The sequence below is a fragment of the Plutella xylostella genome, chromosome 4 (genome assembly GCF_932276165.1).
Source record: "Plutella xylostella chromosome 4, ilPluXylo3.1, whole genome shotgun sequence".
NCBI classification, from domain to species: domain Eukaryota; kingdom Metazoa; phylum Arthropoda; class Insecta; order Lepidoptera; family Plutellidae; genus Plutella; species Plutella xylostella.
Window position 1 is genome coordinate 1,609,461 of NC_063984.1, and position 22,999 is coordinate 1,632,459.

Genomic DNA, 22,999 nt, shown 5'->3' on the forward strand with positions numbered 1-22,999 from the left:
TTTCCAAATAAATATTATATGAACTTAAATTTTGTTTATAATATAATCATACATAAGTACATATTATGGCAATTAATAGTATTAAATTTTGTTTGCAACATATTCTGACGTAAAATATTCCAGTAAACAAATACAAATAAAACCTTCAATTACCTAAAAGCCTGTTGCTCTGTTGTGTGACGATGCATGCCTTGCAACTGCCATACCTGCCCATATCTATTCGAGTTCGAGTTTGGGGTGAATCGCGTGCATGAGTGAGATTGAAGTGACAACATTTCAGAGCGGGTAGAAGAGCCACCGGCCCGCAGTCGGTCGCGATACGGCACCTACCAGAATAACTTTAAGGCTGGCCGGAAGTCCAGTTCACTCATGAACCTGTGCGGTAAGAGAGAGAACACCCTGTATATATAAAGTGGAGCTTTTGGTCTAGTGGCGGGTTCGGCTTGGTTTATCTTGGTGCGTTGGGTTGGTTTATTTTTGGTTGCGGTCTCGGTTTTGGAGTTTTTGGACGGTTTTAAGGATCATAGAAGTGCTTGATGATGTTGTTTCATAAATATAGTTAAAAATGACGTGTTTGTATTTATGTTTTACAAAAACAAAATATTAAAATAGCAAACACTACCTAATCAATAACACTGTCCAAGAACATAGCTCTTCTATGCATAGATTTATTTTGTCTCGTGCACTTTCTGTTCGGCGTTCGTCTAACACGAATTACGTCTTTATTTATTGGTGTCTAAGGGTCAATTTCGGGTATTTAATGAGGTTCAATGTTAGAGCATGTTTTAAATACATATATTGGTGTTGGTATGACATAGTATGACATTTAATTTTATACTTATAGCTTCTTATTATTACCTTTTAGATGTTAATTGATGTTTATGGTTAAGGGAATATTGTTGTAATTTTATGTTTTGTGCTATATATGTTGCCCTATTATTTATTTTACCCTTTTTGATAATGTATTGTGTATTGCTCTTGTAAATGTTTCATAACTAAAAGAGGAATACAAAATGTTTTAATAATAGACGGTTATTAAAATTTATGTAAGCATTGTTTTTTATTATTTATCATGTAGATGGCGGCTGCATTTTGTATTTGTCTTAGATTTAATTAATTTTAAAACTGTTATTCCATTTTTCACATATAATTTATACTAATATTATTATTATGCTAGAGCAGCATAATTAATTACACCAAATAATGTAACAAAATGGGCGCGGTGATAACAATACTACACGAAAATAACTCGTCTAAACTCACAACTACATAACTATAATGAATTTAATATACTATGTTACATGTACATCCTTGACGTACCTAACACTTGATCTAACCCTACACAATATACAACCTCAAAAATAGAACAGGAAACACAGAACATCTGCGAGTGCCCAAGGCACTTATACACACATACATCTCCTGGTTCTGGATTGCCCCTCCAACCTTAAACTACACACCTTACACGGTGGCTTTGGCCATCTTGCCAGAGCAACAATATTCTACAAACACATGATTACTTAGCATACCGTTTTCAGGGAACACACACCATAATCCTCCACAAAGATAATCCTTCTACACATCACCATACGAAAATAAAATCCCCCGCAGACTAGCGTGCGAGTGATAACAACAATACACTACTTTTATATACATGAATAATGGTCTCGCACCCATCCAGTAATTAATCTATATCACGGATCATACCGTACCCACCAGGGAGAGTACAGTTTTTAAAAACCTATGAACACATACAATACAACAACACAACCGCATCCATCTATCTGCATCTACATAAGTCCCAATCCCCGCAGACTCAGGGCTCGGGCGCGCCACGGGCTCGCCTCTTTCCCCGGGCTCCAGGGCAATAGACGATTGTCAGGAACACACACTACATCAACACACCGTTTTGGAATACACACCGTATCCATCTATGCGCATCTCCATAAGTCCCACTCCCCCGCAGACTCACGGCTCGGGCGCGCCACGCCTCAACTATAACCTACACAGCGGACTTATGCTCAAGCCATTGCAACAATACACTACACACCACACATACATATATTTTCCTCTCCGCATCACCATACCTATCCCCCGCAGACTCAGGCCTCTGTCGCATCTCGCCGCTGGCTTAACTATAAAATACACTACATAGACCACACAGCATACATATATTTCTCCTCTCCGCATCTCCATACCAACGTGCCATCCCCCGCAGACTCAGGCCTGGGCCGCGCCACGCCGCCGCGGCGCGCCGCGTCCCCCGGCGTGCGCACGCTCGCGTCGCCCGCGGGCTCCGGCCCAGGCTCCGGGCCTGGCTCGCTGCCCGGCGCCATCGGGAAGCGGAGGAACAACCACTCGGATGATAATAGTGACGCGAGCAGTCAACACTCGTCGATTATGGATTATTCTGGTGAGTTGGGTGTTTTTTGCTTTGGTTAGGTTTTTTTATTGTAATATTTACGATTTAAAATGTAGTTTAGAGACGAAAAGGTCAGTGTATCTGCAGAGGTCCAGTGTAATTTACACTGTTGACTCAACTACTATTTATATTATATGAAATCTAGTTTCCTCTAGAATTCACAGGCTATCTAAAGATTTTAATTTTAACACACAGATAGGCTAAATAGCTAACACTATCACACGTTTTTTTTTAAATATCGGTAGATTGGAATTTAAAAATAAAATTGTTTACAATATTTTACACTCTACGTACCTAGTTCGAAGTAGTTAAAAGCCCACAATGTCAAACCATGTCATGCCAACCACAAATATGTACTTAAAAAGCCAATTTTTTTCCAATGGTATCGAAAAGAAACGGGATTATATCTTTTAGAAAATTAAGGCATGGTTTTGAACTGAACGTTTGATATTAACACAATGAATGAACGCAATTAATTCAACAACGCTTTTGACATTCGCTTCACTCGCAAACGTTTGAAATTAACACCGCTCATCGCACATTCATTTTATCAATACATACCATTTTTTTTGAGTTTCCATATTCAGCGATTTTATCTCTCTACACCTACAATTTTATTTATGTTTTCTTTATAAGCCTTCAATGAGATTACAGTAACATTTTATATCTTAAAATAATTTTATACAAAATTAAACGAATAGCCAAACTTAGGCACCAAAAACACCCCATAATCATACCAACAGAACAAGTTTGTATACCACACCCCTGTATTAAAATAACCCTAAACCTACCTACCCACAGGTCCGCGCCTCTACAAGCAGCCAGCGACAAAATCCAACCGCGGCATCATGCTGAACGCAGTCGAATACTGCGTGTTCCCCGGAGCCGTCAACGCGGAGGCCAAGCGACGAGTCTTAGAAGAGATCGCCAGATCCGAGAGCAAACACTTCCTAGTGTTGTTCAGGGATGCTGGGTGCCAGTTCCGCGCTCTCTACTCGTATTGTCCCGACTCCGAGCAGGTCACCAAGCTGTACGGGACGGGCCCCAAGCATGTCAATGACAGGATGTTCGATAAGTTCTTTAAGTGAGTGTGTTTGGTTTGTGTAATATTTAGTTTATGTTTATGAATATATTTTAAGAGAAGTGACCATTTCGGTATGACAGCTGATGTGCTAGCTTTGTCGCGTAAAAACGTATAAATATACCACGCAGTCGGCTAGATGAGCGAGGCCCACAGAGTGTTGTGAGGTGGTGACGCTCCAAGCAGAGACTTATATCAATAGATCACCTATATCAATGGAGCATTTCGGGCGAATTCTCCTGTCACATAATCATACTACATGTACTGTATCTTCTATAACAAACCTTTCCCCTCCCTTTCCAGGTACAACTCGGGTAGCAAATGTTTCTCGCAAGTGCACACGAAGCACCTGACGGTGACCATCGACGCGTTCACGATACACAACTCGCTGTGGCAGGGCAAGAAGGTGCAGCTTCCGAGCAAGAAGGACATGGCGCTCGTCATCTAGAAGCCTAGAAGGCGACGTGGAGGCACAAATTACGGTTATAAGTCACGCGCGAAGTAACCCGCCTAGAGCGGTGAAAGTTCTTCTAGCGCGCTCCATCCAATCAAACAAGATATCTAGTCGCCGCGCCGGCGGCAATCGAGTCAAGCCTTTGTATTCTTTCAGTTAAATGCTACTGTAGGGCGTTAGTGCCAGTGTCCAGTTGTATTTATGAATAAAAAGTTGATTAGCAAATTCCCAGGCTAGAGCTGTGTTATGTTATAATCAAAATTATGTTACGCTTGTGTATGCGAGTGAGTCTATGTGCAAGCTTGTGGTTTATCCGGACCGTAGAGCAAATTTTAATAGAAATCTGTATCAAATAAAGACAATGGATAAACCACAGTTGAAAGTCGGTGCCTGTGTCATAAATGTACAGTTAGAGAGGTCTAGGGAGGAATAAGCTCTAATTCTATTTTATAATTTGAAAGTGTTGTAGCTCGTCTATGATTGGTTAATGTTATGTTCGGAATGTGGTGTGATGTCACGTCTGGTGGTACATCGTGTGGTCGATGATTGCCATAATGTATTAGTGAGATGGTCCAAGTCTGAAATTGTCACAAACACCGGATAGCAGCTCGATTTTAAACCCCTTTTATAAACGGTTCCGTCACTTTAACAACAAATTCACAAAACTAATATCGCTTACCTGTTACGATTAACTTGTTAGTTATTATTTCAATTTGACTGGAGTTAAGATTAGGGTGATTAAAGTATTGTGTTTAATGACCTATGTCTAACGTTATTGTATTTCCATTTTTTTTACTGCTTGTATAGCTAAAATAAGACAAGGCACATTTTACGTGGTAATTGTACTGCCTTATCCTGTAAATAATTGTTTTTGTATACAGCTATTTATTAAAAGAATGTTAAACGGAAATTGATGAATATCATTTTTTCATTGTTTAATGATTGATCATCAATAATATACTACCGATAGTATATGGTATGCAAATATATTGTATTAATAAAAAACATAACGAATAATATTGAATTTCATATTAATTTTGTGGTTTTATTTTAGTTAGTAATCTATTTTTTTCCAGATAGGCTCAAGTATGTAGGAAGAGCAGATGATGAAGACCTAGTTATGACATAAATAACGAGTACATACAAGAAGGTATTATTAGATACGACCGATTTCACTCATGAGGCACCAGTAAATATGTGTGTGAGGTACAATATATAGTGTGAAAACAGGGATTGGTTACATTCAATGTAAAAACAATTTAATTAATTAACGTTTAATTAGGTACCTGTTATAATTACGTATTTACAAATCAGCTAGGAATAATTACTAAAATAACAAAATAAATAATTAAAATATTGAAAATCAATAATGTATTAAATTACAATTGGTATCGAGTTGTTCAACTAAGGTTCATGTAAAACTTTTTGGAGATCATCTATTCATTGAATTAGCTAAAATAATAATACTACATTAATTAATTATTTTGTGACTTAATATAAACGAAATAAACTTAAAATAATGTCGCTCTTCCTTCTAATTTATCATAAGGTACAGTTACAGGGACAGTTGTAAATAACGTTACAACAAAAAAATATGTATCAAATTGGTCGATTAAAACAATAAATTAAGAGATAACTGCAGCATTACATCGCTGTCCCGTTGCGGTCTATACTTATCAAGTTGGTTATTAAAGTTTTCAGAATATAAAGATACTCTGAAAACTTTTATTGCTTTCAGTTCACCAATTGGATCAATCAAAGGATTGTAATCATATTGTAGAATCTGATATAAAATCAACTGTTTGTGATACATATTATGTGCCATTTTCGCTTCGCTTTTTGCATTCAGTAGCAAGTATTAAAAATAGTATTAGTTTTAAACCTTCACCCCTTAACAGCAAAATTGACAATGCTAATTGAATACGAAATACAATTAGTAAAGTGGTATTGAATACATTGTAAATAATCTATTCTTGAGTTAACAGCTTTCAAGACTTTGAAACCGTACTTTAGCAGCGTAACAACATGGCAAGGCATGAGAACAGAAGACTACGTAATTTTGTTTTCTGTTCTCATGCCTGTCGCCACTATTCACTTATATCCGGGCGAATACATTATATTTCAAAATCAGCCAGCGTTAAAATTTGGGCTTATTTTTTTAAACATATTTAGGTATACCTATCTAAAAATTTAATAATCTCAGGCCGGAATAAACAAATACTTTAGAAAAGTCATAAAACGTACGCCCCACAGCAACGATTTTGATATACATAACCTGCCACTTCATAGGTTATTTATTTATTATTATAGGTAACTGTAACAAAATACTTGTTATTGACTAGACGATGGTGAAGTAGTGCGCGGCGTCCGAGTCCTTCTGCAGACTGAGCTGGTGCACCACCGTGTCCGCGGAGTCTTCTTCCTCCTCCTGGAAATATAAAAAAAATATTCAAGAACTACTGAGAGTGCACAGTATCGAAGGGTGTGGAAGGAAAAAGGGGAGGCCTTTGCCCAGCAGTGGGTAACTAAATAGGCTAGGCTAATTTAAACTAAAAGAGCAGTTTAAAAAAAAACTTTTATTATCAGTGAAGTTCCCGCTACCAGGTAAATTTCAGAATTATTCCCACTTCAGCCTCACTTTAAAATATATACCTACTTAGTTAAAAATGTTGGTTTAATTTTATCATGAATCAACACTGACCTCGTCTTCGTTGTAGCCGTTGATCTCTACTGGGATAGTTTGGCCGTCCTGCGTTATCACCTGAAAAAATATTTTAAATGTAATAACAAAAAAAAACATTAACAGCTAGTGAGACAAGCTGATGCTGATTGAAAGAAACGAGCCCATTACAGCTCATGTAGTCAGCTTTACAAGTAGTTATTATACACTTCAGTATCTTGTCAACTCACAAACCATCTTAATTCAATTCAATCAACAAAATTTACGGTTACTAGCTTGACAACGTACAGTATACTTTTATATTCCTGATGTGTCCATCCCTCCAAAATTGACTGCAAGAGATCCCTATAAGCGATTAGACCGCCTTTTATACCCTAATTTAAGGTTACTAGCTTGACAACGAAAAAAAAGAGTATACTTATACAGTAAACCATATTCCTTTTAGTAAGTAAACTGTACCCATTTTGTGTCTCTTTTAGTCCATCCATCCCCAAGGTTCTTGTGTGGAAGAGATCGCTATAAGCGTTAAAACCACCTTTTGTACCCTAATTAAGTTGTCATGTAGGTAAAAGTGTTAATAATTTCTTGGTGTACAAATAAAGAGCACTCCATCTATCTAAACTGGTTGGTTTCCGTGTATACAGTACCTGCAACGACTTCCCGTCGGCGGAGGTGATGGCGAGGCGCGTGCCGTCCTGCATCGTGAAGTGCAGCGGGTTGCCCTCCTCGTCCGTCACCTGCGGGAGAAAGGAGGGTTTATTTTAGTGGCGACAACATAACTAGCATGGGGCGTAAGAGGCTCACGACAAGACGTGATGAAAGTTTTTCGTCGAGCGAGACTCTCATTGCTCGGCCTCGAAAGCGAGTGCGACAGAACACATTTGCCATTTTGCCACAAATTGTAGTGCGGGTTTTGCGCTCCATGCTGATAAGCGATGGAGCAATGGGAAAGTGTAAAAAAAATATAAATTACATAAAATATTAACGTAGTCTTATGTAGATAACGTATCGAGTTTCTGTGATTAGATAGTTAAGATTTTTATAATTTACAAAAACAAATAAAAGTTTACGTCTTCTCAAACATACAAAGTGGGTGCAACTAGCAAAAACTAACATGCCACTTTTGAAAGTAAATTTTAGATGATTAAAGAATGTACTATTGGGCTTTTCTGCAACACCCTGTATTCTATACTAACCGCCATATGCGCGTCCTCATTGTAGTAAGTAGTTGGTTCTTCTTCTTCTTCAGCTAATAGCAAAGACTCGCCCGAGTAGAGAGAACAGTTGGACACCACCTTGTCGTCGGACATTAGCTCCGTCTGTGGAGTACATAGCATATTACACTCACGAGCAATGCAAAAGTTCCACACACAAAATCCGACACATCATAAGTCGAAAGTTTATGTCTGTATGTTTATTAATGTTTGTCATGAAACTTATTAACGTGGTGAAAGGATTCATTATCATCAGCATCTTCAGCCTATATTAACCCACTGCAATGTATGGGCTTCCTCCATGTTACGCCAAGTTCCACGGTCCTGTGTCACCCAGTTTGGTCCAGCCACTTTTCTAATGTCATCGGACCAACGCGGGTCAGTGGTCTACCGACTGAAAGGATTAGCGCGAGTCACAATGGCGTCAATCTGGAGAAAATACTTTCATATAAGTTCCACTGACGACTTACTTATTTGCCACTGGCTACAAACTTTGTTGAAATTTACCTCCTCAGTATCCAAAATATGGTAAGTCGGTGCGTCCCTCTCCACATCCACGTCGTAAGTCACGTATATGACGCCGTCTTCCGCTTCCGCTTCCGGCGCCATCGATTCTTCTTCCGGCTTCACGACCACTTCCGGTTCCGGCTCCACCTTGAGCGGCGGCGGCTGCTGCTTGTCGACTAGTAAGGATACTTGCTGAAAATTTGAATATGGGTATTTTACATGATTTATCAAAATAGATAGAATATGAAGACGTTTTGAAGGTCCAAATGAGGGTTTTTTTGCTTGATTTGTCTAAATGTCAATAGAAGGCTCTCCAGCTTGTTTGACCTGGTGGTTCTTGGCTGAATGTTTTTCTTTACCGGTCGAGCAGTTAAAATCGACGTAAATTTGTATGACACGGAGCTGGCGTAGCGCATACAGCAAGGAGGCGACTCTCCCCCCATATATATAAATTCGCTATCAATACCCACTACTCGAACTGTGTAAAACCACGCACTTCGCATGCTGGTAGTATCGTACATGCTACAGGTACAGTAAAACTATAAAGTCCTGAAAACGGAAGTGAAGGATTGAAGTGAACTAATTGTAAAGATAGTATTTAATCGATATATGTATAATATTTATTAAAGCACAAATCCGTTAAAAAGCCATTATCAATCGGTATTTTATTTTTAATGACTTAGCAAAATCCCACTCTGTATTGTACTTTATATAGTTGGACTGTACCTACGTATTGTAGCAGACTATAGTATCGCATGCCACAGTTACCTTATGGTTCCGTATCTGCTGTGGGGCCTTCTCATCGCAGCGCCGCGCGCCCTCCTCACGCCGCCTGTGCGCGCGCTGCACCGCCGCCGGCGCGAACCTACGGAGAATGGACATGATAAAGTCAAAGTCAAATTTTTATTCAACGTATAAATATAACATTTTCTGAGGAACATAAATGTTTACAAACTACTCTCCGTTCGGATAAGGGGCTCTTTCTGTCTTAGGAGAAGAAGAAGATACATGTTTCATTACACTGCATTAAAAACAAAATTTCATACAGTCAAATCATTGACAACTAGCGATTGCGAGCTAAATTTATTACGCGCACATATTACAATAGACCCAGTTTCCCTTTTAAGTCTCTACCTAAGCTTAAAGTCCTACTCAAACAAATTTCAGGCAATTAAAGTGTTTCACGCGACAAACATCAAAATAGCAGACATCCCGTGAAACACAAACTTTCACCTGTATCATTACTGGAGTGTGAAATGTGAATATATAAAACTGCATTTACACCGGCCGTAACTGGCATTCTTTATAACATTACTAGTGTGAAATGTGACGATGTAAAACTGCAATTACAGTCCCCGTACTTCATAACAATTACTAACACACCCATAAACATAAACATTTATAAATTATGTTTGTGAAATGTGACGATATTAAACTACCTTTTTCCGCACACTCGCGGCACGGCTTGCTCCCGGTGCTAGTGTGAAGTGTGCCGACATACCTCTTCCCCGTGTGGTTGCACTATGAGTGTGAAGTGTGCCGACATACCTCTTCAGCGCGTGGCTGCCCTGGCGCTGCGCCTGGTGTCGCCTCGCGTGCAGGCGATGCTGCGACGAGGTGGTAAAGGCGCGTGCACACTCGCGGCACTGGTACGGCTTGCTCCCCGTGTGGATGCGCTCGTGCTCGCTCAGGTTGCCTTTCTGGGAGAAGGATTTGCCGCAGACGCCGCAGACGTAGGGTTTTACGCCTGGAATGGAGAAGGTGGCTGGTGAACATTGGTTTACAAGGCGTCTTAAAATACCTAAAAATAATGAGATAATACCTACTGGTGGCCCTCTAAACACTTTCAACTTCGGTTGGTATTTTATGTAACACTGTATTGTAGTTGTATAATGGCCCACTATCGAGTCAGGTTCACCACAAAACGAGACACGTAAAATGGATTTTGGTGCTGTTAAATATACCTTTAAGCTGCTAAACGGAGGCTCATAGTGAATGATATAAACTAACTCCATTGTAGTCTCCTGCCATGCTCAAGTGTTATGTTTGTCATTATAGCTTCTAAAATAAATCATAAAATAAGCGATATTCTAGTTTTCTAACAAACCAACTTCAAAATGCAATATTCGCCGTCACAAATCTCACCCGAGTGCAGTCGCATGTGCAGCGTGAGCGAGGTCTTGTGCGCGAACCTCTGCTTGCACAGTTCACACCCGTACTTCTTCACGCCCGAGTGACGGAGCTGGTGGTTCATCAGGTTCGCTTTCGTCTTGAACGTTGCTGCGCAAATCTGGGAGATAAGGTTTTTTTAATAGTGTATTTTATAACCGTGTGAAAATATAAATCATTTGGTAATGACTGCCAGTGGCAGACAGAAGATTTGACAGATCAATGATTAGAAAGAGATGCCCGTCATTTTAATATTTTTTTATTATTCATTCACGTGATATATGTCACGTGGGTAGTAGTGAGTACAAATATACAGGGAAAAGCGGGTGGCTCGCTTGCGTGAGCATATAATTATGCATGATTTATATAATTATCCTGACACACTATCTTGAGGGAATCCTTTGACATTAGATTTGTCTACATCCTTTTTTCAGGGTGCGTCCTTATTGCATTTACCCTACACATGCATACCTCGGTCGTATCTCTAAGTTCCTCTATCTAATATCTACCTTAGGGGCCGTCCATTAATCACGTGAGGTCGTTTTTCTCATTTTTTGACCCCCCCCCCCTCCCCCTTGGTGATATTTGGTGAGGTTTGGGACCAACCCCCCCTCCCCCCCCTGGATAACGTGTATTTTTTTGGAAGTCTATGTAAAGGCAATTTTTGACTAGAAAAAATATAGGTCATACTCTCATACTACAAATCGTTAAAATTTTTGCGCCGTCCAAAATATCGGTTCAGAAATACCTAATTTTTGACAAAAAAATTAAACACGTGATGTCTAACGAGAACCCCCCCTCCCCCCTCGTGATGTTTCGTGAGGTTTTCAGTACCCCCTCCCCCCCTTCTTTGAGCCTCACGTGATTAATGGACGGCCCCTTACGCCATTACAATAAAGCTTCATTTACCTTGCAAGTGTGCGGTCGTATCTGCGTGTGCACCAGCTGGTGCCTCTGCAGTAACTGCCGGTGTTTGAATCCTTTCCCGCAGTTTATACACACGTGCCTCAATCTAATATCTACCTTACTACATTACAATAAGGTTGCATTTACCTTGCAAGTGTGCGGTCGTATCTGCGTGTGCACCAGCTGGTGCCTCTGCAGTAACTGCCGGTGTTTGAATCCTTTCCCGCAGTTTATACACACGTGCCTCAATCTAATATCTACCTTACTACATTACAATAAGGTTGCATTTACCTTGCAAGTGTGCGGTCGTATCTGCGTGTGCACCAGCTGGTGCCTCTGCAGTAACTGCCGGTGTTTGAATCCTTTCCCGCAGTTTATACACACGTGCCTCAATCTAATATCTACCTTACTACATTACAATAAGGTTGCATTCACCTTGCAAGTGTGCGGTCGTATCTGCGTGTGCACCAGCTGGTGCCTCTGCAGTAACTGCCGGTGTTTGAATCCTTTCCCGCAGTTTATACACACGTGCCTCAATCTAATATCTACCTTACTACATTACAATAAGGTTGCATTTACCTTGCAAGTGTGCGGTCGTATCTGCGTGTGCACCAGCTGATGCCTCTGCAGTAGCTGGCGGTGCTTGAATCCTTTCCCGCAGTTTATACACACGTACTGCCGGCCCGCGTGTTCGGCCTCTTTGTGGTACACCACAGATGACGGGTGGTTTAGGACCTGGGGATTGAGTGTTAATTAATTTGTAGGTAATTGAGGTGTTTATTATTAGGAAAAATGGGAAGTTTTGTGAGTTAGGTTGTTGTGATTTCAAGTAAAAATATGACGGATATACCTAGCTGAAAAAATCATGGTTGCTTATACCTACATGAAAATAACACATACTTTTTTTAAATTATGGCAATAAAGAGTTTAAAATTTTATGTATCGGTGTAGTATCGTAGGCCTTCGTCAGCCAACCATGGGAGGAGACCAGCATTGACCATTAGATGATGATGATGCGGGAGCCTCTTGATTGGCACTGTCGGAGGGACGTGAAAAACTAAATTTCATAACCAGATCATTCGAGTACATAAGAAAGCCTTATTTTCAGACTTTTCATGCCAAACCCACGTAAAATCTTTTAAATCTAACGTTACAGTATGACAGTACCTTCCCGCACATGTCGCAGGCGAACCCGCGGCCGGCGGTGTGCACGGGGACGCTCAGCGAACTAACGTCACGTGATGATAGTACGGTAATGGGCAGAGAAACCTGACCCCCAGAGCATAGTAACGATGCTTCTGGAAGATCTGGAGATCGCTTTTAGCGTTATCGCTAAGTTCGCCCTTATTGTATTATATATTTTATGTCTTAAATTTTATTATAAGTGTTTTATGTACAATAGAGTTATACTACTAATACTGAGAGGGGTCAGATTTGTCTTCCTATACTATGGTTTTAATAATATTTATGTATTATTATAGGATATATAGGTATATATTTATTATTAACTATGTAGGTTTTACATATTATTATATGTAGTTATTTACATATCGTTTATACTTTATATTAATGCAGTTTATAAATATCTTATTTTCACACGCTACCCTTTTTCATTATTTCTATTACCTTTCAATTTGGTTGTCTGGAAGAGATTACTTTTAGTAATAAGGCCGCCGATTGTGCTATTTATTTTCTGTTCATGTTTGTAATACTGTTTCTTTTTGTGTGCAATAAAGAGTATTTGCTGAACAGAGGCCTCCCCCAATGATTTGGGGGACGTGGACGTCCTATGGCTGAGATGATGATGATGATGATGAAAGAGTATTTTATCTTTATGGTGTACCTTCCCGCACAAGTCGCAAGCGAACCCTTTCCCGGCGGCGGCGCGGCGGTGGCGCAGCGCGTGCACGCTGAGCGAGCGCGGGTACGGGAACGAGAGGCCGCACTCCTGGCACTGGTAGGGGCGCTCGCCGGCGTGCACTGCCTGAAATAAAAAAAAATAGTTTATTTTACTAATGTACTCCCTTGCGGGGTAGACAGAGATGCATTGCTGCACCCACTTTTCGCCAGAGTGTTATGTTAGTCCCAATGTAATAGGGGGCGGGCCTATTGCCATTTCACGGGCACATCCAAGACCCGAGAACAAATATCTGTGTTTAAACAAATATCTGCCCCAGCCGGGAATCGAACCCGGGACCATCGGCTCAGTAGTCAGGGTCACTAACCACTACGCCATTCGGTCGTCAAATCGTCGTAGTCGTAGTTTATTTATTCGACGTAGAATATTAGAATTACTTGTCAAAAGTCATAATCTACCACCATTTCACAAAGGCCCCGTCATTAAGGAGGAAAGAAATGGCGAAAGAAACTCCTCGAGCATCTTTTCAACTTTTTGCTTATAACTAATACAATTTTACTTATATCTAGTTAATACAATTTTACTCAAACTGGGGAGGTGAAGATGTTCTGCTATTGTTAGTAAATCTATATAAATATCAGTCAGGCAGAATAGAAAACAAATGGGCTAAGGGTGAGGCTAGACGAGCGTAATTTTGTGAGTTGTGAGTTGTGTATTCCGGCAGTAATATGTGCGCGGGGAACGAGAGTCCGCACTCCTGGCACTGGTAGGGACGCTCGCCCGCGTGCACTGCCTGAGGGGGATTATTAAAATTATTATAGAAAAAAAATTGCACATAAAACAAAATTGTACAAAGGCGAACTTAATGCATTCTCTACTATTTAACCTTAATGCTATTAGCATCCTATTTAACCTTTGGTGATGTTAAGAAAGTGATTGATACTGCAATGAGGTATTTTGTTGCTGTTAGTGTGGCAGGACAGTGTAATAATGTACCTAATTCAAGCATAACCGGGCAGCCAGGAGATTATTGCCTTCAGATAATATCAAAGCTTATTATTTATTTCGAATAAAATAAAATTGTACAAAGGCGAACATAATGCTAGGAGCATTCTCTACCAGTTATCCTTTGGTGATGTCGAGAAAGTAATTGATACTGCAATGAGGTATTTTTTGCTGTTAGTGTGGCAGGACAGTGTAATAATGTACCTAATTCCAGCATAACCGGGCAGCCAGGAGATTATTGTCTTCAGATAATGTGAAAGCTTCTTGGCAATAAATATGAATTCACTGAACAAAATACTAATAAAATGGATAGAATTATTTCTACATAGCAAACTAATCTGCAGACCATTACACATAACACACACATGTCTAATAGATGACGACCCTGTATAAAGTCATGTAATGTATTGTGTCTTTACCTTCATATGCATGGACTTGCTCTGTCGGTTGCTGAACATCTTGTCGCAGACGTTACACTTCAGCTTCTTCTTGCCTTTTACTAGATCACTCTCCTCTTCCGCCGGTTCTGAAAGAAAGAGAGAGAAAACTAGTTATAAAACATACACACTTTGAAGGGCAATGGGGTCTAGGGAGTCTGCTCTACGGTCATAGTATATAGAATGAACAAAACAGTATATAGGTACTGTGACCGTAGAACAGACTCCTTGTGCATGAAAATAGCGGCAGTTTCATGAATGAGAACAGGAGTATTGTCAGTCACCAATTATATATTTTCATTCAGCCACAATTATTAAAATTCTAAACTACATATGGAGTATGTAGAGGAGTTTTTTTTTTTTTTTTACTCACCAATTTCCGTGCTAGGCCCTTCAGGTTTACTAACAGGACTAGAAGTGACTTCCACAACTGCATCACTCGTCTGTTCTATTTCCATTTTAATTATTGTTGATTCACTGTCATCCAAGCCATTCTGAGCGGTATTATCTGTAGCCGTAGAGTCTATTTCTGCTATGTTATCTGATGTGGTATCACTAGTTTCTGGTAATGTTGGTAATGGCTGTGGCGCATCTACTTTCCCTTCAGTCTTGGTTTCTGTCTGCTGGAACGAGAAAAGCAATCATCAATATCTGCTGGGAAACAAAGGGGCAAAATGCAATACCGCCAAAAAATCCAGTAAAAATAACTGCATTACCATATAAACAGCATTTAACGGGTGTCTAGAATGGCAGACATCTGTAAAACACTGTATATTTTTTTCTGGTATAACTACATTTACAGGACTTTTAAGTAGGTGCAATACACAAAATGCACGGCTGCATTCAATACAAAAGCCCTGTAAATCGTCTTCTCTCTCTCCCGCTGTAAACGCACACGGAGCATTGTTCAGAATCCACAAAAATCAAAAAAATCAAAATCAAAAGCGCCACGAGCACGAGAACTGCAGGCCGCACACGGAGCATTGTTCAGAATCCACATCGACGTATATTACACTCGTGCACTGACCTCTGCACTGGGCTCGGGGGCGCGGCGCTGGTGCGACGCCAGGTGCGACATGTAGCGCCACGAGCACGAGAACTGCAGGCCGCACACGGAGCATTGTTCAGAATCCACATCGACGTATATTACACTCGTGCACTGACCTCTGCACTGGGCTCGGGGGCGCGGCGCTGGTGCGACGCCAGGTGCGACATGTAGCGCCACGAGCACGAGAACTGCAGGCCGCACACGGAGCATTGTTCAGAATCCACATCGACGTATATTACACTCGTGCACTGACCTCTGCACTGGGCTCGGGGGCGCGGCGCTGGTGCGACGCCAGGTGCGACATGTAGCGCCACGAGCACGAGAACTGCAGGCCGCACACGGAGCATTGTTCAGAATCCACATCGACGTATATTACACTCGTGCACTGACCTCTGCACTGGGCTCGGGGGCGCGGCGCTGGTGCGACGCCAGGTGCGACATGTAGCGCCACGAGCACGAGAACTGCAGGCCGCAGACCGAGCACTGGGAGAGCGTGGGGCGCGTGCGGCCTAAGGACAAGTGAAATAATTAAAGGTTTACTCAGTCACACTTGATATACATCTCACCATAAAATAACGGGACTTGTTAATCTATGATCTCACGTTCTGTGTGCGGAATGCGTCGTTGATATGATAAATTGATAACTTATGGATAAGATTTTTTATGCATGTATTTTGGTATGTAGGCGGTTGACACCGGAACACTACTAAACACATAGGCTACTTCTTATAGGATGCGAAACTAGCCGGCACAATCTCGTACATTCACAAAGAGTGATTCACACACTATTTAGTAGACGTGCGTGTGTTAAGTAGACATTGATGTCGATTCTGAAGGCAGATTTTCTAATTTTAGAGCTGTCAAAACCTTAATTTCTTTAATATAAATTCAACTCTATCAGTGTTTCCATTAATGTCATTTTTTGCTAGCAGAATTTATAGTTTGACAGCGTTAAAATTAGAATTTCTGCCTTCAGAATAGCTACCATTGCTGGGCTTGATGTATCTAAACTTTTGAATATTCCATACATACTCAATGTGTGTTAATCTGCCTTAAAATAATGTGCTAAAATTACCTCTAGGCCGCCCCCTCCCCCGGCCCCGGGTGACGGCCACCAGCCCGCCCGCCTCCCGCAGGTGGCCGATGACCTCGGGCGCGGGCGGCGGCGCGGGCTTCTCCTCTGAGGGCTCCTTCTCTTCAGGGTCTATCATGCCTTCTTCGATGAATATGCGCTCGAGCTCTTTGCCCTGAAAGAGGGTGGAAGTTTGTAGTTGTAATAATTATAGTAGCTTTAATTAAAATAAGGGTATGGGGGGGACAACGTTCAGTGAGGCCTATGATTGGCTTATGTGTAGACGTTTTTTGGGTGAGTTGGTAAAATGAACTAACAACATTGTCAGTTATTGGTTAGATGAGCAATGACAGAATGCTGTGGCACTCCTTGCAGCAGTAGACAACTACTGACTGATGATGATTTTACAACAAAATAGAAACAATGAGCAGTCTTTACTCTAAGCAATCCTGAATTCGGACAGTCGTAAGATATTCAAGAGTTACATTTACCAACCTGCACAGCTTCCCTGAACCTAGTTGGAGTCTTTCTCCGTCTCTTGCCCACGGCTTCCCCATTCAAGAAGTTCTCTTTCATTGCAGCTTCTCTTGCTAACTGCTCTTCCTTCTCTTTAATCTCTTGCGCCAGTTCCTCGGGAGACTTGGTCTTCTTGGGAGGCCGGCCTCGCTTCCTCCGAGGCCTTTCCAGTCCGGCCACCTGAAGGGCTATCGGATGCTCTACATGGAATATTCCGTCGCTTGTGTTAACTGAAAGGGTTTGGTTGTTTTAGTTCAGCTAATCATTATAAAAGACAACTTTATTGCAGTGACTTGTGAAAGTTATGAATTTTAAAACACAGTCTGTCTGTATATTGATGCAACATGATTATTCCATGAGCAATTTATTAATTTAATTTAACTCTTTATTGCACAAACTTACTCTCATAAACAATTTTCTCTGTGATGATTTCACTCTGCTCCGCCGCTGATCTCAGCAAAAGTGATTTCTTGTATTCTTTCTCTCTTTGATGAAGCTCCCTGATAATTTTCTGCAAGGTAATATAATGTTTTTATTACAATGTTTCCTTCTTCCCCTAATTGACTTGCAGTTCGAAGTAACAGAAGAGGACCTATTGCCATCTCTCAGGCATCAAACCATTTTTATTTTTATTTTTTCTATTCTATTCAGAGAGGGGGGCGAAGTACCTGTACATGGCTCTCTCGAGTGGAATCTTTGTACATATCCCCTTAATTTCAGCTAAGCCAGCCTATCTCCTGAGTAAGGCATCAAACCATATTCAATCAAAGAATCTCATAGCTTGTGACAATTTAAAGGTTCACACTGTTCACACAACGATTCCGCATTATATCTTTCTATTAAAAAAATTACTAGTTATCTATTAGTCTATTCTTACCTGTCCACTAATGATGAGGTTAAAGAACTCTACGGTGGCCTCCAGCTGTATGGTACACCCGGGGCACAGCGTGCGCGGCAGCTGCCCATCATCAACAACCTGACAAATCACAACATTTTATATTGCTTCATCAATAGCCATATATGTTGAAGAACCTCTAACCAGTGGGTTAAACAAGTTCTCAAAAGATCATTAATATGAATTATTAGGATTGCCTTTATGGGACACCATCTTCCGTGGCTGGATAACTTAGTCCGATGACAGGGTATTGTGGCGCTCCTTGGGAGAGGTCTATGCAGTGGTGGAATATTTTCAGGGCTGATGATGATCGATTAATTTACTCCTGAAAATGTTTTAATTAGCACAAATAGTTTTATACGCACGCGAACCCTAACTTAATTACTGCGAATAGGATTGTGGCTACTTACTTAGATATTTTAAGAATAATAAAAAGAAATAAAAGTAAAATATGAACAGCTGATGAAGTTACAAAAGCTGTCAAATATCGCGCGCATTACGAAAAGAAATGAATTGACTAAAATGATAACTAACTTAGCTTAACTCATTCTGAATGTTTTTTCTAAAATATTTACTTAATTATCATGGTAGAAAAAAATATTTATTACAATATTATTCTAAGAAAAGATGTGAAATTGATATTTACAAAAGTGAAATTTCGGCCATCTTGGTTAGTCAAAACAGTCTCAAATTATTATGAAATAATTGTTCTTACCTTCAAAGGCAAATATTTATTTATGATATCACCTAAATTTTGACCATTTGCATCACAAGAATACAATAAGGTTCCATTTTCATTTTCTTCTCCACATAAACGACACACAGCAGAATTATAAAGCAAAACATCCATCTTTGTTCAAGGAAAGTGAACTAAAGCGCCATCTACTTCCTTGAGTTTATAGTACAGAAAAAATTATGGCCGTGTTGCGTAGGAAGCTTGCGATAAATGCGATGTTCTAAGAAAAAACTTGATTGATTGATAGAGAGAAGAGACAAGTATAAATGTATTTGATAGGCAAATAATGTATGCACAGCTTAGATGCACAGCAAATTCATCAATGTAGATTATGGAGGTATCATAGGAATAGGATAGGCATATTAGGTATAACTCAGTGATTTCAAAAGGAATAGAATACCGATACGCTAGTAATATCTAGGTCAATGGTATAACTATTAAGATTATTTTGATGTCCGGATGTTTTGGGAAAGTCTGTTCTAGCGTGTCGGTGTTTTGAGAAACGGATAGGCTTTAAGAAAAACAAAGATGAATATAGATAAGGAGAGACAAGGGCATGTGGCTGCGTGGCCGCGCAGGGCTGCGCCCACAGACCTACCAGCGCGGACATACATTAGGTAACTAAAAAGGAAACGCACACAAAAAACAATATGAGCAGTTACACTACACCAAGGAACACAACAAGTTCTCAATAGGTACTCAATTATTTATTGCATCCATAACTAAGTACTGCACCAACGAACCTAAGTACTACTCTAACGAGCCATTTATTACTTACTAAACCCCTTGACTAAACCAAGGAACATAGGTACCAACGAGCTAACGAGAAGTAGGTACTAAACCCTGGGACTACTATGGGTAGGGTTCGAAGTATCGGCGTCCGGTATCGATACCGAGTACTCATGTGGTATCGAGACGAGGGTATCGATACCGAAAAAGTATCGGTCCAAAAGTATCGATACTACTCAGTATCGAGTACTTGCGAAATTGTTAAGTTTTGTACCTTCGCCAGCAAAAAAACCTACTTTTCCATTGCATTAAAAAAAAAAGTTTTGGTGATAATAGGAAATAAACACAAAAAAAAATGCAAGACTCTGAGGTTTTAACGGATTGATTTTGTTTTAAGATCTTTTATGAAGGCCTATCATATTATAATGTGACGACAAAGTACTCGATACCAGCGATTTGTGTATCGAGACGAGGGTATCGATACCGAAAAAGTATCGGCTCAAAAGTATCGAGTACTCAGTATCGGGTATCGCGAACGAAAGTATCGATACTTACTCGGTATCGAAAGTATCGTTCGAACCCTAACTATGGGATCCTTTAAATTCTTTTCTTTTCTGAGGCCGCACTGTCAATTTTTTTTTAAACTGGAAACACTAAATTGACATTTGAATGACGTTTCATAAAAAAAAAAGTCCTTTCCGGTTTAGGTGTAGAGCCTGGAGGCCGTAGTTTCGGTTTTTATTATTTTAAATCGCCTCTAATCCTACAAAATGAGAATTTACAAGGATATTATTACTGGTAATTTGGTTTAATGTGATTCAGTGAAGTGTTTTGTGTGAATATTTTAAATTATACGCCCTTCTGTGATATCAGTGACTTTGACATTTCGTATTTGCTGACCAGTGATGATGAAGACGTCTTGGTTTTTCACAAAACTTTTTGCCACATCGACACCCTAGGTGTCTGTGACTGGTGCCATATGGTGTTCAATGAATGTGTTTATGTTTTCAGGTGACGAGATGTTCTCGGACACTTACAAAATGAAACTTGTTGACGAAGTTATCTACGAAGTCACCGGTAAACTTGTCACAAGAACCCACGGCGATGTCCAGATCGAGGGCTTCAACCCCTCGGCCGAGGAGGCTGACGAGGGCACGGACGCGGCCACCGAGAGCGGGGTCGACATCGTGCTGAACCACAGGCTCATGGAGACCTATGCCTTCGGCGACAAGAAGTCCTACACATTATATTTAAAAGACTATATGAAAAAGTAAGTATACCAGTGAATTCATCTACATTTTTGACAGTGAATCTGGTTTTGTGACTCAAATAAGTGCATTAGTGTCTTTGTTTACAATTTGAAGAGTAGGTTTTCTTTCTGATATCACCTTTGGCAGTAGTTATGAATGGTGTAACCTGTAATGTCCAATAAATCGCACACACCTCACCTATTCTTTCGCCTTTACAACCTCTAAATACTGCAGTGAGTTTTCTATACTTAATGCTACATATATTTTTGAGTTCATTGACACACCCCAACCTTGTGAGTCATTGCCCTTTGCCTAATAACCTTAAAGCAGGCTTGGTAGTTGTAAGTGAAATATTTGGCAGGTTTTGGGTAAGAATTAGAGAATTCTGGTCTGGAATGAGTGACCTTTGTTATTATCTGTCTCAATGTCATTTGTTATCAGGTGTTGATAATATTTACTAAGACTTAATACATTCTACATTGTTTACAACCATATGTGACTTAGCCATATGGCAAGTTTATGAAACACTATAGCCTTATGACTATCATGAAATAAGTACACTGAATAGGTTTTGAGCCATAAGTATTATTCATCTGATTTGAAGTTAATCCATTTATGCATGAGAAAGATGACATCATTTTTATGTTATCTCAATAATCTTTGCCTTTTGAGTCTTTGTAATACTTGTGCATCATCTAATACCAGATATTGATATATTCATATCAGTATTTGGAGCTATTGATGCTAAAATAATAACTTAATATCAAAATTATGCATCAACTTCTTTAGTGGATGCTGTTTATTAAGCTTACATTGTTTCTTTAGTAATTAATTATTAACCCAATGATTACTAGTAGGTATTTAAGATTTAAAAATTCTTACACTTCTATAGCTATTAAAGATTACTTTAATCATACTTAGTACTTATTTTACCTTACTAATACATTTATTTTCCTTAATTCCAGATTAGTAGCAAAATTGGAAGAGACCGCCCCCGACCAGGTGGATGTCTTCAAGACCAACATGAACAAAGTAATGAAGGACATCCTCGGGAGGTTTAAGGAGCTCCAGTTCTTCACCGGAGAATCCATGGACTGTGACGGTATGGTGGCCATGTGCGAGTACCGTGACATCAACGGAGTCTCCACACCGGTCATGATGTTCTTCAAACACGGTCTGCTTGAGGAGAAGTTCTAAACCAATTCACATAATCTCAGGATATTATAAGCGTATTGTGACATGGCTCGGCTATTAATGTTATTCTGTTCAGTCGCATCTCGCCTAAATTCAAGTACTCAGTTCAAAATATTTATTTTTTATTTATTTTGTATAAAATCATGCCCATCCCAGCCAAACTGGCTTCCACTCTGCAAGGCTGAACTGTTTTGTAATGTTTTTCATATTGATGAATGTTGCATACCCTACTAATACTTAAATAATAATAAATTAATGAACAATTCATTTACTTTTTGTTGTTTGATTTGAAGATGTTAATTTATTGATAGGTTAGGTAGGTATCTATTACATGAAAACGTTTTATCATCAAATAAGTCACGTGTACCTAATCGTCCACGACTATAACTGGACACAGGCCTCTTCCAAGATCCTGCAGAATCTCTATAGGTAGATTAGTTTGTTAATTTATTTATCACTTATCAGGTAGTTATCTTCAGTCAATGCCGAAACGTTCTACTTCGAAGTAGCCTTTTGCGAATTCAATAAAATGATTACTACAATTGGTACATAGGTACACTATTAATTTAATTATCATAATTATGAAAGAAGAGAGTTATCTAGGTATGAAATTACCTACCAATCAACCAACTTAGGTAGATAGAATAAAATATTTTAACATGGCGAAGGGTAAATTATATGGAGCATTGAGCAAGCGATTTTTTTTTCCATATGACTTGCTTATTTTCTTAAGCGTTTTGAAGTGAAAAGTTCTTATTTTGTTAAAATTTGATATTACCACATGTTACTTACCTACATTAGAGCAAAATATAGGAACCAATATCGT

General features: G+C 39.7%; 3 protein-coding genes across 24 annotated transcripts in view; 2 read left to right on the forward strand and 1 right to left on the reverse strand.

The window, feature by feature from the left end:
- The window catches only part of LOC105380994 (patronin), a 59,457-nt gene extending 54,465 nt beyond the window's left edge, over nt 1–4,992 (forward strand). For 15 of the 22 annotated variants that reach the window (XM_048626930.1, XM_048626934.1, XM_048626899.1 and 12 more), the window contains 4 exons: nt 281–382; nt 2,219–2,413; nt 3,224–3,506; nt 3,807–4,992. In XM_048626930.1, coding sequence (XP_048482887.1) covers nt 281–382; nt 2,219–2,413; nt 3,224–3,506; nt 3,807–3,951 — 725 coding nt within the window. In that variant the 3' untranslated portion in view covers nt 3,952–4,992. The remainder of the gene's footprint in view (nt 1–280; nt 383–2,218; nt 2,414–3,223; nt 3,507–3,806) is intronic. The other 7 variants (XM_048626948.1, XM_048626955.1, XM_048626964.1 and 4 more) reach the window with 3 other exon arrangements.
- Nucleotides 4,993–6,263: 1,271 nt separating this feature from the next.
- On the reverse strand, nt 6,264–19,138 carry LOC105389396 (zinc finger protein 628). The gene is made up of 19 exons (XM_048627627.1): nt 18,980–19,138; nt 18,247–18,345; nt 17,772–17,880; nt 17,349–17,599; nt 16,857–17,028; nt 16,158–16,290; nt 15,761–15,995; nt 15,107–15,356; nt 14,716–14,822; nt 13,277–13,417; nt 12,013–12,168; nt 10,504–10,648; nt 9,907–10,105; nt 9,127–9,223; nt 8,359–8,550; nt 7,834–7,956; nt 7,285–7,374; nt 6,659–6,718; nt 6,264–6,385 (listed from the first exon to the last, which is right to left on the reverse strand). Exons 1-19 carry the CDS (start codon nt 19,112–19,114, stop codon nt 6,296–6,298), a joined length of 2,784 nt encoding a protein of 927 aa, XP_048483584.1. The 5' UTR covers nt 19,115–19,138; the 3' UTR covers nt 6,264–6,295.
- A 1,307-nt stretch (nt 19,139–20,445) lies between these two features.
- LOC105389397 (translationally-controlled tumor protein homolog) lies at nt 20,446–22,438 on the forward strand. The gene is given in 3 exon segments (NM_001305498.1): nt 20,446–20,527; nt 20,741–20,999; nt 21,945–22,438. Coding segments are annotated over 3 exon segments (519 nt in total). The 5' UTR covers nt 20,446–20,499; the 3' UTR covers nt 22,177–22,438.
- The last annotated feature ends 561 nt before the right edge of the window (nt 22,439–22,999 follow it).

What these genes read in the sequence shown, in the direction of transcription:
- LOC105389396 (XM_048627627.1), bottom strand. Translation starts at nt 19,114, where the DNA reads ATGGATGTTTTGCTTTATAATTCTGCTGTGTGTCGTTTATGTGGAGAA. An exon ending in GGGGAGGGGGCGGCCTAGAG is followed by an intron (nt 16,291 to 16,856) that starts GTAATTTTAGCA and finishes ACTTGTCCTTAG; the next exon opens with GCCGCACGCGCCCCACGCTC. An exon ending in CCCCCGAGCCCAGTGCAGAG is followed by an intron (nt 15,357 to 15,760) that starts GTCAGTGCACGA and finishes TTCTCGTTCCAG; the next exon opens with CAGACAGAAACCAAGACTGA.